Below are 13,000 nucleotides of genomic sequence, written 5' to 3' on the forward strand. Positions count from 1 at the left end.
GCAAGGGTATCTCTGAGAAATCTATAGGAAAGCAAAGAAGAAGAACATGAAACACGAGAGCATCTACATAACAGAGCATTCAGAGTGCACGTACTCGGGACCATAGTCCTCAATGCCTCGTTCAATCTCGTTGGCTCGCTGCTTCTCCTTGGCCTCCTTGGGGAAGTACTTGCGCATATATCTCTCTAGTTGAATATCCAAATTATCTGCGATCATCGGTGTCAGCCAGTGTGCACTTTGTATCAGCTAACTCATTCTACTCACCCGCGGACGCCTTCATGACGGTGTCTGCTCTGCACAAAGGGCAGTGCTTCTCATTCCGCCGTTGGATCTTGACAATGCACCGGATGCAGAAGATGTGTTGGCAGGCTAACCGGACAGGCCTATAGGCGATGGCGAAGCAAATTGGACACAGATAATCACTGATCTGCGGTACGACTGAGACTAAATCGGTAGACATTTGGGCGCAAATGTCTTTTGCCACGGAACCGGCCAGCAACTTGTCGGAGTGGACTTGAGTTGGAAAGGATTTCGAAACACCTAGGCAGGTACGTTTGTCAAATTCTGCCGCGAATCAGCTTTGCTTGAACAGATCGAACTAGATTGAAGACGATATCGGGAGGAGTGAGGCTCACTCTTCAGAATTTTGTAGATGGCAACCTGGTTAATTTCTTGAAACTGCAAGTTTTTGAGGAGGACGGCGTTGAGACTTAAGAAGCGAACCAGGGCTTCGCGACTCTCGGCAATCTTGAACGATTTGACGAGATTCCTCTTTGTGATTTCTTCTTGGAACCACTGAAGTTGCTTCGCAGCCGTCTGACTGGTTCGGGACCCGTGGTCTTGCTCGTTGGTTGAGAAGAAGACCTGGGCGTCGAGGTACAGCTCGAAAATGGCTCGCCACCTCGCAAGGTCGCTCTTGGAGAGGCGACTGGGTTTCGTAAGATGCGAAATTTCCTGTCTCAGGGCAACGATCTCCGTCACCATGGCCTTTTCTTCCTTTGCCTGAAGTGCATCCAAGTTGTTGACATCGCTCTGCAGGATGTCAAAGAATTCACTGTCGAAGACAAGTGGAACTTCGATACGCTCATAGTGCTCTGTTGGCGACGATTGGCCTTCGCCCTGGAGGCAAGACTGGGTGCCCGATAACTCAATCTCGGCATTGGCAAGAGACTCAGCAGACGAGACCGGCGACTTGGATGGTACGGGGTCCTCGGGAGCTGCGGCCGGGATCGGTTGAGTTGGGTCGTGGGACTGCAAGGCGGCGATGCGTTCAATGAGGGAACGGGATGCGGGCGTCAGCGATGCGTCAACAGCATTACCGTCGCGCATGTGCACCAAGACAGTCAGCTTTGGCCTCAGTAACTTTGAGTTCCCGGCAGCTGTGTGTGAATTAGCCCTTATGCTTATGGTAGGGGCGTGGGGGTGGCGGTGATGCGAACACCGTTGGATGGGAGAGGGCAGAGAGTTTTTACCGTTGAGGCGGTATTTGGCGGCCAATGGCGAATCATTAGCCGGGTCGAGAAGTTGGCGTAGAGTCTCGGGGTCAAGCCCCAGATCGTTGAGTTCCCTGGCGACACGTTTGAGAACCTTCTTTAGCTGGCCATATGGGATGGCCTGATCAATCCAATGAGGTGGAAAGTCTGAAATTGAGCAGCGTTAGGCAGTGCATCGTCTCTTGTTTTGTTTGAGAAAACATTCAGTCTCACAGAGCGTCTGAGATGAGACGAACATGAAGGATTTTTGAGAGGGAATAACCATAAAAACAATGACGTGTAGTAGACTAACCTTGGCGCCTAAGCGTTTCCTTGAAATCGTGTGCAAACTTCATGGCGTATTCAAATTGGTTGGATCTGCAGTGCAACAATACTCGATACTCGGACTGGTGTCTTGGCAAGGCGTAAAGACATGGCTTTCTCTCCGAGGGGTGGATAGGATAGCCCTGGGTTCATAGACGAACGATCAAGAAAGAGGGTTTGGGGGGCTTATGACGGGAGGGTAGGTGAAGTGTCAGCAGCATAGTTGCACTATATAAAAATTCAGTCGCAGACACGCAAAAGTACGTAACTGGATTGGTTTCCTGTCACCGGCCTCAACGACGTGCTGGGGGCTAGGCTGGGCTGGACCATGCTGTCGAACAACCAGGACAGGGAGGGAAAGGCGGGGGGTAGTGGCAAGGCATGGGTGCACCCATCAGTGACACTCTGCTCGAGGTTCGGGTACGTGCATACCTTTCTTCGAATGACACAAGTATCCGTAAGTGCAATACGGTAGGGAATCGGGAACACTTGGTACCTATGTGATAGTAGGTGCCCTAATTTGCCTCGAAGCGATCGTTCGACTACGGAGTGATGTGTAGAGAAAACTGTAGCATATATTCGTTATAACGGGTCATATAACCCCTGTGCCCCTGTCTGCTGTAATCCAATCTTTCGACTCACTGCAAATTCCCAGTTTGCATGACGTGAGACTTGATGACTGTACGGATACCAGTAACCAACCTCAGAGTCGGCACGTTGCCATGCCAGGTGGGACCAAGCAAGAGTCATTGTTCGTCTTTTCCAAGTAATGAGATAGTCGTACAGATACAGAGTATTACTGTATCCGTGCGTTGATGGACAATCCCCTCGCTCGCTCGCTCGCTAGGTATCCAGGGGTGCGCCCTGCAGGTAGATTGAGGAGATAGGTACACAGTACTTTAGCTAAGGTACCGTGGCGCATTACCTTACCTAGGCAGGGGAGGAACCTGACCTTCGAGGCTTCGACATCGACAACCCTTGATTTCTTATCTTATCAAAAATGGCAGGCAATGAGGGGTTGCGGGGTATGTCTTCCTTACCTTACCTGAAAGTATGGAGGGGCACATACCCAAAAAAAAAAAAAAAAAAAAAAGAAATTCGGTTCAAGAATTAGGGATTACCTAAAGTCTACCCAGGCACCACAGCGAAGTTCCATCCTTACTTTACTTGGAAATACCTTACCGTCTTTACCTAGCCGACGTGCCTTGCCCAAATCCTTCATCTGTTGTGATCACTTCTTTACCTTGACCTGCTGAATATCTTGATCCCTGGTTTGCTTCCCCTTTCTGTGCAGCGTATCCGGCTTATTGGACTGGTCGGTCGCCGGCCTTCACCAAACACGCCCCGGTTCCAACACGCAATTTTGTGGCAGCTCTCGCATGTCAAGATATTCGACGGTCCGAATTTAGCAAACAATAAAACCACCCATTTTTCTTTACGCTATATAGCGTCTTCGGCGTGTCATGGGTGCTCAGCAATCCTCTGGCCGAGACTCGAGCGAAAACTCCTCTGAGCCAGTTAAGACATGTTACTATGAGCTTCTTGGAGTTTGGCGCGACGCTTCTGACGATGAGTACGCACTCGTTCTTCACTTTCCAGTGGTCTCAGGCTTTTACTTGGGTCCTTACTAATCGATTTCGGACCTACAGAATCAAAAAAGCTTACAGAAAGCGAGCCCTTGAGCTTCACCCGGACAGAAACTTCCATGATGTCCAGAATGCGACCCGTCGCTTCGCTGAAATCCAGGCCGCATACGAAGTCCTTGCCGATCCCCAGGAGAGAGCTTGGTACGACTCCCATCGCGAAGCCATCTTACGTGGGGCCGATCCGACCGATTCGGGCAATAGCCCTGAGTACAATAATGTGAAGCTCACATCGACCGAAGACATATTCTCCCTCATTCGCCGCTTTGATTCCACCATTCCTTTCACAGACGGCACTTCAGGGTTCTTTGGCATTGCCAAGGCGACATTCGATCATCTTGTTGATGAAGAAATCGCTGCTGGCGTCTACGAAGTGGGAGACACTCCAGATTATCCTACATTTGGCTCCTCTGCCGACAGCTACGAACACACTGTTAAGACCTTCTACAGCGCCTGGACCAGCTTCTCGACTTGCAAGACTTTTGCATGGAAGGACAAATACCGGCTCGTGGAGGCCCCGGATCGTCGCATCAGGCGTGCCATGGAGAGAGAAAACAAGAAGATTCGCGAAGAAGCCATACGAGAATTCAATGACGCAATTAGATTCCTCGTCACTTTTGTACGAAAACGCGATCCGCGTTACCTCCCAAACACACAGACGGCTGCCGAACGCCAGGAGTCTTTACGTTCCGCCGCTGCCGCTCAAGCTGCACGCTCACGTGCCGCCAATAAAGAGAAGCTATCCGAGGCATTCGTTCCTGACTGGGCCCAGGCGAGGGATGAAGGCGATGCGGCCGGCCACTTCTCGAGCAGCGAGGAGGAGGAATCAGAGGTAGAGGAGATTGAATGCGTTGTATGCAACAAGACCTTCAAGAGCGAGAAGTCATTTGAAGCACATGAGAGAAGCAAAAAACACGTAAAGGCAGTGCAATATCTGAGGCGCCAAATGAAGAACGAAGATATGGATTTGGGTCTACGGGACGCTCCTGTCGCGCCCGAGAAGGCGACATCAAGCGACGAATCTGAAAAGGAGGTTGGTACTCAGGGACGCGGTGAATTGGACCGCGCAAAGGGCAAGGATGACACATCAGCAGATCCAATTTCTCATATCGATGAGACGGAGCTCAATGATACATCGTCAGATACTCTCGAAGATGACGAGTATGCTTCGCGTGCCGAGGTTGAGAAGAGGCTATTCGCAAACGACAATACCCTTACTAGGGCGAGCGAAGGCGATGGTGCAGAAGCTGCTGCTCAGACCGTATCAACCAGTCTAGAAACGTTTTCACTTGAAGATGACAATGAAAGTGGCCATGGGCCACAGCCAAAGAAGTTAGGGAAGGCCAAGGCGAAGCGTGAAAAAAAGGCAGCACGCCAAGCAGTGGAGGAGGCCGAAACGAACAGTGTGAGTCCCGGTCTGGATGTATCTTAAGTCGACTCCGCTTTTGATCACTGACACCCGATCCATAGAATACATGCATTGTGTGTAATGCATCGTTTCCTTCCAAAAGCCAGCTTTTCAGTCATATTCGCGATCTCAATCATGCCCGGGCACCCCCAAATGCAAAGGCCCCAGCAGGCGTTAAGAAAAAGAGACGCTGAGTCAATCTGTATCTAAGACTGAGCTGTCTCGGACAATTATCCAACGGTTAAAGAGCGAACTCGCACCCAAATTCAAATCAATGTTCATACCCAACCAACCCCGTGTTACCCAGTCTCGTGATCAAAGTGAGCATCCTTTACGCCAATAATGCGACTATCCCTGAAGTTGGCGTGAAGCCTATCCCTAACCCAGCACCTTGAGGCGAAGCAACCCTGTATCGGGCCATGTGCAATGGTGCGTTTCCAACGCCCGTAAATTTCGGTCTTGGATCCTAAAGGAAGGATCATAGCAAACAATGGAGAATCTCAAGCGTCCAAGATGGTGTCACCGTCGTCATCACTAATCGTTTCCACTTCATCAATGGCGCTATTCCTTTCCCCTCCACCGCCTCCGGACACAGGGTCGTAGTCAGCAACATGGATCACGGCTTTTCCTTGGACGTGCTTCACGTTACGCCTCCACTCGATCCAGTCGTCCTCGTCCTGTATCAAGAAACCAATGAGCATGCTGGGGTCCAGCTCCCGAACATGGAGCCGACGTAAGCGTCGAGTATGGGCGGTATCAACATCTGCTTCACTATAGCGAGAAGGATCCGTGTGGAATGGGAGGGCAGGTCGGGTATGGTGTGGATCAAGATAGAACAAGTAGGAACCCTGTGTACCGATGAAGTAGTGAGAAGAGGAAGGTCTGCCACTGTGATGGTCGTGAGTGAGTACATAATATCTTAGTTTCGACGGAGGCGCCTACCCTGCAATGCCCACTGACTGTGGCATTTGTAGTGCGGCTATGAGAGCCTCCCAGTAGACCGGGGTAATCTTGTCAATCCCGAGCCTCGTACCAACCAATATGAGTGTCGGGTGGAACTGAGAACCTTCGGGTTTGGCAATCTTCATGAAGCTCTCCTCGTAGACATCAGGTCCGTCTCCAGTGGAGTACACTCGGAGAGGCTGGTGTTCTTGGGCATTGGCCAAGGCTCTGGTTTGGGAAATTAGCCTGTATGACTGCATCTAGCAACAACAACGCAGGCTTACTGAATGCAGCGAGCGGTGGCTGAGGGGCCAAACCACTCCCCAGGGTATTTCCCACATGCCACTGCGCCATGTTGAACGAATTGATGGATGGAATAAGGCGCTCTTGGATCGTCCGCAAATAGAGAAATCAGCTTTCTCTCCTCTTCGATTTTATCGCCTCGTCGCCATCCTAATACCACTGTCAGCGAAAGGGACTTGCAGCGAAGGTAATCGTCAAATTATTTCAAGCAACTTACCGCGCCCTAGGTTGATAACTGCCATTGCATTTGCGAGTAAGCTCTGACCTGACCGGATCATGCATCCCCAGCCACTGTCAGACGAGAAGCCGTTCTGATCCACCAGTTGACTTTTGATACGCATCGAGAAAGATAACGCAGACGAGGCTCGTGGATCTGTAGATTTTGCAATGGCCTGGAACTCTGATCGGTACGTCATCCAAAACTTGGATTCAAAGTCGTCGAGAAACGCTGAAGGCCAGCCACCGTCCTGCTCCAGGTAATCCTCATCGTAAGCAAGCGAAGACGAAAAGCTACTGGACACAGAATCCGGGGGGGTTTCCGGGGCCTTAGCCGAGGCCGAGGCTGTCGCTAACGCCTGTGAGGCTTTTGGCTTGGTTTCGGTAGACTCGGTCGACGGAGGGGTTTGGCTTCGATTGTCTGTATCCTTATCTTTAGTAGCCTTGGTGTTCAGCTTGTAGGAGCGACCCAAGCACCAAACTGGAAGGTCACTCTGATGGTCGTTGGTAGGTTGGGGATCCCAAAACATCTGGACGATGCGACGGTATCGGCCGAGGTCAACCGCAGCCATGGCGGATCCGTTGGACTGCGAAGCCTGGCCACAAAGTCCTGCGATATGGGACGACTCGTCCTGAAGAAAGATGATCTCGTATGCGCAAGCGACAACAAAGGGAATCCGGTCGCTCTTCCTTCTGTAAGCTGTCGCTGCGACTTTGGGAGGAGTCAAAAGCAAACAGAGGTAAGTTTTGCAGATGACAGTACAGGCTCAAACAGTTGGCGATTACACTCGAGGCAATATCGATGCGAGGCCGCAGGGGTGGTAGATGGTCAAGTTGGAGTTGGTTAGTCGGTCAGTCGGGGGATGGTGGATGAGCAGTGTAGACGAGCAATGAAGACGGCAATGTCGTGTGTAGGCATGCGACGGGGAGGAAGGTAGAGGTAGTCAAGCTAGTACAGCCAGACGACCTTACGTGATAGGAAGGAACCCTCCGTAACGGCTAAAGACTATTTGCTGCCCAAGTCTTCTGTTATCTGGACCGATGACAGGCGGACTGTCCCTGTGACGCATCGGCCGAACACAGCGGGGCCCTTGGTGTGGCAGTCAGGTAGCACCGCTGCACGGTAATGTAGGCAGCCTGTACACTAGGTACTTGTAGGTAAGGTAGGTTTGATGCCCCACGTTACGGTGTGAGGGGACAGCGGCCCAGGTCCTCTTTTGATCGGCAACTAATGCTGGAAGTAAGTAATACCTGAGGTGCGAACCATTCATCTTGCAAGGCTTCCGATTGTGCCTAGGTATCCGAGTAACTACCTTCGATACCCACAGTACTTCTATGGATTAGGTACCTATCATGGTCTACTGTGTATGCCCGGTTCACGCGCTCCTTATCGATAAAAGATGCGACAAGGTAGGTACCGTACCTACCCGGTACGGCGTGCAAACCTAAGGTATCAATTACGGTGCTTCCCTAAGTAGGTATGTATAGGTAAGCACCTAAGCTAAGGTACCTTGGCCCCGGTGCCTACTCCGCTTTGTATTTTCATAGGGACGGAATAAATAGAGGTACACATAATAGAAGGGATTTTCTTGACTGGCTTGCCACATCCTGAGTATGTTTCTGACCTCAGCAGAAGGTGTCAGAGCTCCCGCAACCACGCATGCAGTTGACAGAAACTACCCATTTACTACCCAGACAAGACACAGACAGCACTTTCATTGAACGTTCTTCATCGTGTGGGCAGCGATGCCGCGCGGTGGGAAAAGGGGTGGCGCTCGCGCGCCAGCACGCAATGCCCCTCGACTTCGTCCTAACGGTGGCATAGAGCGGCATGCATCCAGCTTCATTCCTGCGATGAGCTCAACCGGTCAGTATATGTCATTCTGATCGGGACTCGTCTCGGGAAGTACCTCCCATTGATGGCATGCAAGTTAACCGGGTTCGCCGTAGGATTCACATTGCAAGACGAAGCCCGCAGCACCGCTCATCACTCGTCACCCTGGAGCAGTGATTCCAAACTACGCCATAGGCCGGTTGCCTTTATCAATACTGGTGCCGCAGAGCCTCTGAAACAACTAGAGAGCATCTTGAAGGTTGGCGAGGGAGACTCTACAAGCAGACCTCAAGCGGAAACCGAAGAACAAGATATCATCCGCGGCCAAGCTGCTGCCGACACACCTTCCAACGAACCTCAACCTGCTTTTCCGCTTGATGAAGCCCACACCCACGAGGCGACGCCGATCGATATTGCCGTCGGAATGCCGGATACCTCTCTGGAGCCACGCGAGGCAGAGAGGGCCACGATCTCCGGAGTGGAAGACATCACTGGCGCTGAGGCTCCCGTCACTCAAGACACAGCATCACCTCTTCCCTTCTTCTTCGACGTCGTGGGAGAGAGTCAACGGCTTGACACATTTATAGATCGAACCCTGACTCGTTCTCCGTCGCCTACGCCGTCCAATTCTAGCGAAGAGGTCATTCTGTTCAAAGGTCGCAACAAGGCTCCCAGAGACAGACAAAGTTCGAAATTCAAGACCAAATCGAAGTTGAAGACTTTCAACCTGGGCGGCATCTCTACCGAGATCAACGTCCTAGAGAAGACCGTCAAATCGAAGAAAGACAGCAGCAGCAATGGGCCTGTGAAGACTGCGGGGAGCTCTACACAGAAACCTCGTCGAAATGTCGCCAAAGACTTGAAGCGACAGGAGGATGATGACTTGGTTGCTGACTATATTGCCAACATGAGGGAGTTTGGCGAAGACGAAGCCCTGGTGCCTGCGAAAGCCTATTCTCGCCGTGACATAGGCGGCTCTTTGAGTGAGTCTGAAGGCATCGATGACTCATTCCAGACCGTCGTAGCCATGAGCAAGACAGAGGAGATAGCAGGCGTCAACAGTGAATCGGAACATACGACAGCAGGGTTTGGAAGAGTGCCTGAGGAAAGCGACAAAGATCCTGTCCATACTGCACAGAGGCGATCTGAAAGGGGCAAAATCATACAAGATGATCATGCACTGATGGGAATTTTTGAGACCGATGTCTCCTACCTGGCATCACTCGAGCAATCTCATGCTGAAGACGCATCGCCGCCTTCGGATTCAAGTGACCAAGACGACGACGATATCTTCAGATCAGCAGCAGACAGATTTGCGAATGAGATCGACGATTTCGATTTCATGGACTGGAACCGCCCGGCGTTGAAGTCTAAGAAGGGCAAGGGTGCCAGAGGCAAGGTTCCCGTGTTTGACATTTCGGACTCAGAGCTAGAGGGCAGGATGCAAGCTGCGTGGAATAATGATCGCTTGAAAAAGGCCGAGAGGAAAAAAGAACGCCAGGCCATGCGTAGTATGGGATTGTTGGGTAAACATGCCAACCCGGAAGATCTCAGAGTCAAATACCCGCACGGGATGGGGCTTGAACAAATCGCCGATGAGCTGAGAACATTCCTCTTGGGCACGCAACCTAGGTAAGTTTCGTACTCTTTGAGTACACTCAAGGTGTTGGAAGCTGACTTATTGCCGCAAGTCTCACTCTACCGCCCATGGACAATCATGCTCGCAAGGTGATCCACGAACTAGCCAGCAAATTCAACATCAAGTCCAAGTCCACTGGATCAGGTGACCAAAGGCGACCCATGCTCCACCGCACTTTCAGGACCGCCAAATTTGCCGATGAGGTCTTTGATGTAGCCATTGCCCGGGTCGGCCGCAAATACTTCCCCCGCAACGATACAGCAGTGCGAGCCGCTGTTCAAAGGCAATCGGCTCGTAGGGGAGGTGGTGGTGGGCACGCGGGAGTCGCTTATCGGGATGGCGAGGTCGTCGAGGGCTCCGCGCCTGAGTTGAGCCAAGAAAATAAAGGACGCGCAATGCTGGAGAAAATGGGCTGGAGCAGTGGTACGGCATTGGGCGCGATGAACAACAAAGGCATTCTGCAGCCTGTCGCCCATGTTGTCAAGCGTAGCAAGGCCGGGCTGGGATAACACGCTTCGGTCGTTATTGCGATGCCGATGCCTTTTGTGAGACGGCGCGGTCAACGGTGTATTCGGAATGGCCTGCTATGCGCACCTTTGTCAAGAGGGGGAAGGGGCTCACGAGATTGTAGGGTGCCTGTGCTCATAGTTTAGCATATATTTGCATCCGGGCACGTTTGCAATGGAGTCAGCTTGTGTTGATGTTCATGTGTACGATTTCATTCGTCCGAAAACCCTATTCTCAAGGTGTATTGTACAACCCGCGAACCCCGTTTGACCGTGAAGACATTGCCCCCAAAAAAGCAAACCATCCGTAACGCATTAAGAGACCCCAAGGATATTGGTAACCTTGGCAGGTCTCATCATGACACCCAAATGCCAAGTAAAATCCAATGCCCGAAAAGAAAAGCAGTACAAGCATCCTTATTTCGTGGAGGAAGAGTACTTGGTGACGGCCTTGGTGCCTTCCGAGACAGCGTGCTTGGCCAGCTCACCGGGCAGGATGAGACGGACACTGAGAAGATGGTTAGCTGGTGCGTTTTTCGGGCTTGGAGATGACATACGAGGTCTGGATCTCGCGAGAGGAGATGGTGGACTTCTTGTTGTAGGCAGCAAGCTTGGAAGCCTCAGAGGCGACGCGCTCGAAGATATCTATGTAACGAGTTAAAAACCATGCACACTGGTATCTGGAGCGATATATGCTTACCGTTGACGAAGGAGTTGAGGATAGACATGGCGCGGTTGGAGATACCAGTGTCAGGGTGGACCTGCTTCAGGACTGCAAATACCATGTTAGGATATGCGAATTTATCGAGTCGCGTTGATGACGCGACAACGCGCCAAGAACGCGAAGTGCCGATGTCACTTACCCTTGTAAATGTAGGAGGAGTAGGTCTCCTTGCGAGACTTGGTGCGCTTCTTCTTGTCGCCAGAAGCGGCGGTCTTCTTGCCGGCATCCTTCTTCTCGGGGGCCTTGGAGGCAGTGGCAGGGGCCTTGGAGGCAGGCTTCTTGTCGGCGGCCTTGGGGGGCATTTTTGCGGTTTGGATTAGTGGAAGTGAGAAATGAGTACGTGAGTAAGTTGGTTGAAATGGATTGCGTCTGGCGACCGTGGATGGAGCTGGATGATGGAGTGAGGAAGAGTTGATGTGGCAGGGAAGAAGTTTGGGGGGGTGGGCTGGGTTTTTGTAGCTGGACGCGACGGGCTCCTGCGGCGTTACTGATTTGATGCGAGGACAGAGTGATTTTGGGGAGGGGTGGCCCAGGTGGGTGGTCAGTATCAGCGGCACACCGGGGCCTTGGGCTGGTGCCAGGGGCGTGCACTGGTGTGGCCTTGCCTGATAAAATGGGAATCAGCTTTCTTGATTGGCTGGGAGCCGGATGGGTGGATCTAGACATGGGGGATCCGTAACCACCGCCCATGAGAGCGGCTACCGAACTGGGGTACTCACGCGTTCGCGCTAAAAAACAAATACGTGACGCTCAGTGTATTCTTTCCTTTTTTTTTTTTAATTCGCGTATCACGAAGCTGGCTGGCAGTGGACATTTGAGACTGCCAGTACAGGCTCCGACCAATAGCAGCGTCCCATTACAGACGAACCAACAATCTCTCCGTCACGCAAAACTACCAGGTCACGTACTCACTCACTACCGCCCAAGACGTCTGGCGACTCGTAGGAAGCAAAAATTCCACAAGCCAGATCAGAGATGCTTGCAAAGCAGCAACATCACATGCAGATCACTCCTGGAGCGTACCTAACTGTCTTCGGCGTCTGGCAGCTCGAAAGTGCCAGTGTGTAAGGTAGGTAGTGATAGTTGAGAATCAACAGGCTGTTTCATAGCATCTCTTTAGAGTCTAAACCCCATACTCGTAGTAAGTCGAGAGCAGAAGGCTTGTAACAGTCCACAGAGAATGAATGTTCGGGTCGTCACGCCAATGTGCCGCCGAGTCGCCTCAGCCGGACATTTAATATGTGCATGCCTGGTCCACGTTGCCCGAGTTGGCTTAGCATTCTGGATGAAGGCAAAATGACTTCTTTCAGGCTGTGCTCTGCAACTGCTTCTCGCGTTTTTTCGGTGGAATGGGTGACACTGAGAGCAGTCTTTAGGATTGAGTCAATTCGCGCCCTCTTCGACGCGTTGATTGCAGCTTGCGTCTTGCGACGGTGGGTGTGGCTAAGGTAGCCAGAGCCTGGGCTTTCTCTCTCTATTGGGCCTAGGCCCGCATGGCTCTATTGTAATTGACGGGGGGCTCAGCGACATCTCTGCTCATTGCGATCCATACACACCTGTGACCTCAGGTAGAATGACCCCTAGACGAAGGAAGTATGCCCGTGAGCTCGCGGTCTTGAACGTGGAGTACCTGGCCTGCAGGATGGTGTATCTAGTAGGAGAAACGTTGTCCGCTCTTCGGCCAGTGGAAACGCGATCAAAGGTAACCTGGTGGGCTCTACAGTATATATCGGGACCCCCTCCACTCTATGTGATCACAAGGCTGGGCCCGTTTGCTGTAGAACACCACGAGCGGCATGCAGGGGTCGCTGTATCAGGCACTCTGTGAGGCTCTGTCCTCGATTACGACGGGGTCAAACAGGACGCGGGGCAGTCGATTCGAAGATTTCTCCGGACCCGATATGGGATGGAGCCGAACGATGGACCATGTGAGGCCCAGGTTCCTGGGTCTCATTAGGCTTCTTTACATGTATCGGACTATATTCCTGC

The 13,000-nt window shown here is 51.9% G+C and overlaps 4 protein-coding genes across 4 annotated transcripts; 2 read left to right on the top strand and 2 right to left on the bottom strand.

Moving 5' to 3' along the window:
• Positions 1-63: 63 nt before the first annotated feature.
• On the bottom strand, positions 64-1,828 carry N0V96_011213 (uncharacterized protein; the record flags this gene model as incomplete). The annotated part of the gene is made up of 5 exons (XM_065759199.1): positions 64-206; positions 265-564; positions 636-1,379; positions 1,473-1,640; positions 1,786-1,828. The coding sequence occupies 5 exons, from the start codon at positions 1,826-1,828 to the stop codon at positions 64-66; spliced, it is 1,398 nt and encodes a 465-aa protein (XP_065612297.1).
• A 1,537-nt stretch (positions 1,829-3,365) lies between these two features.
• Positions 3,366-4,871, top strand: N0V96_011214 (uncharacterized protein; the record flags this gene model as incomplete). The annotated part of the gene is made up of 2 exons (XM_065759200.1): positions 3,366-3,369; positions 3,457-4,871. 2 exons carry the CDS (start codon positions 3,366-3,368, stop codon positions 4,869-4,871), a joined length of 1,419 nt encoding a protein of 472 aa, XP_065612298.1.
• A 3,356-nt stretch (positions 4,872-8,227) lies between these two features.
• Positions 8,228-10,290, top strand: SQS1 (squalene synthetase-like protein; the record flags this gene model as incomplete). The annotated part of the gene is made up of 2 exons (XM_053199097.2): positions 8,228-9,774; positions 9,834-10,290. 2 exons carry the CDS (start codon positions 8,228-8,230, stop codon positions 10,288-10,290), a joined length of 2,004 nt encoding a protein of 667 aa, XP_053043490.2.
• Positions 10,291-10,704: 414 nt separating this feature from the next.
• On the bottom strand, positions 10,705-11,313 carry HTB1 (histone H2B; the record flags this gene model as incomplete). The annotated part of the gene is made up of 4 exons (XM_053199098.1): positions 10,705-10,795; positions 10,845-10,932; positions 10,988-11,059; positions 11,151-11,313. 4 exons carry the CDS (start codon positions 11,311-11,313, stop codon positions 10,705-10,707), a joined length of 414 nt encoding a protein of 137 aa, XP_053043491.1.
• Positions 11,314-13,000: the final 1,687 nt, after the last annotated feature.

The sequence above is a fragment of the Colletotrichum fioriniae genome (genome assembly GCF_027942845.1).
Source record: "Colletotrichum fioriniae strain IMI 355084 chromosome Unknown scaffold_16, whole genome shotgun sequence".
Lineage (NCBI taxonomy): Eukaryota > Fungi > Ascomycota > Sordariomycetes > Glomerellales > Glomerellaceae > Colletotrichum > Colletotrichum fioriniae.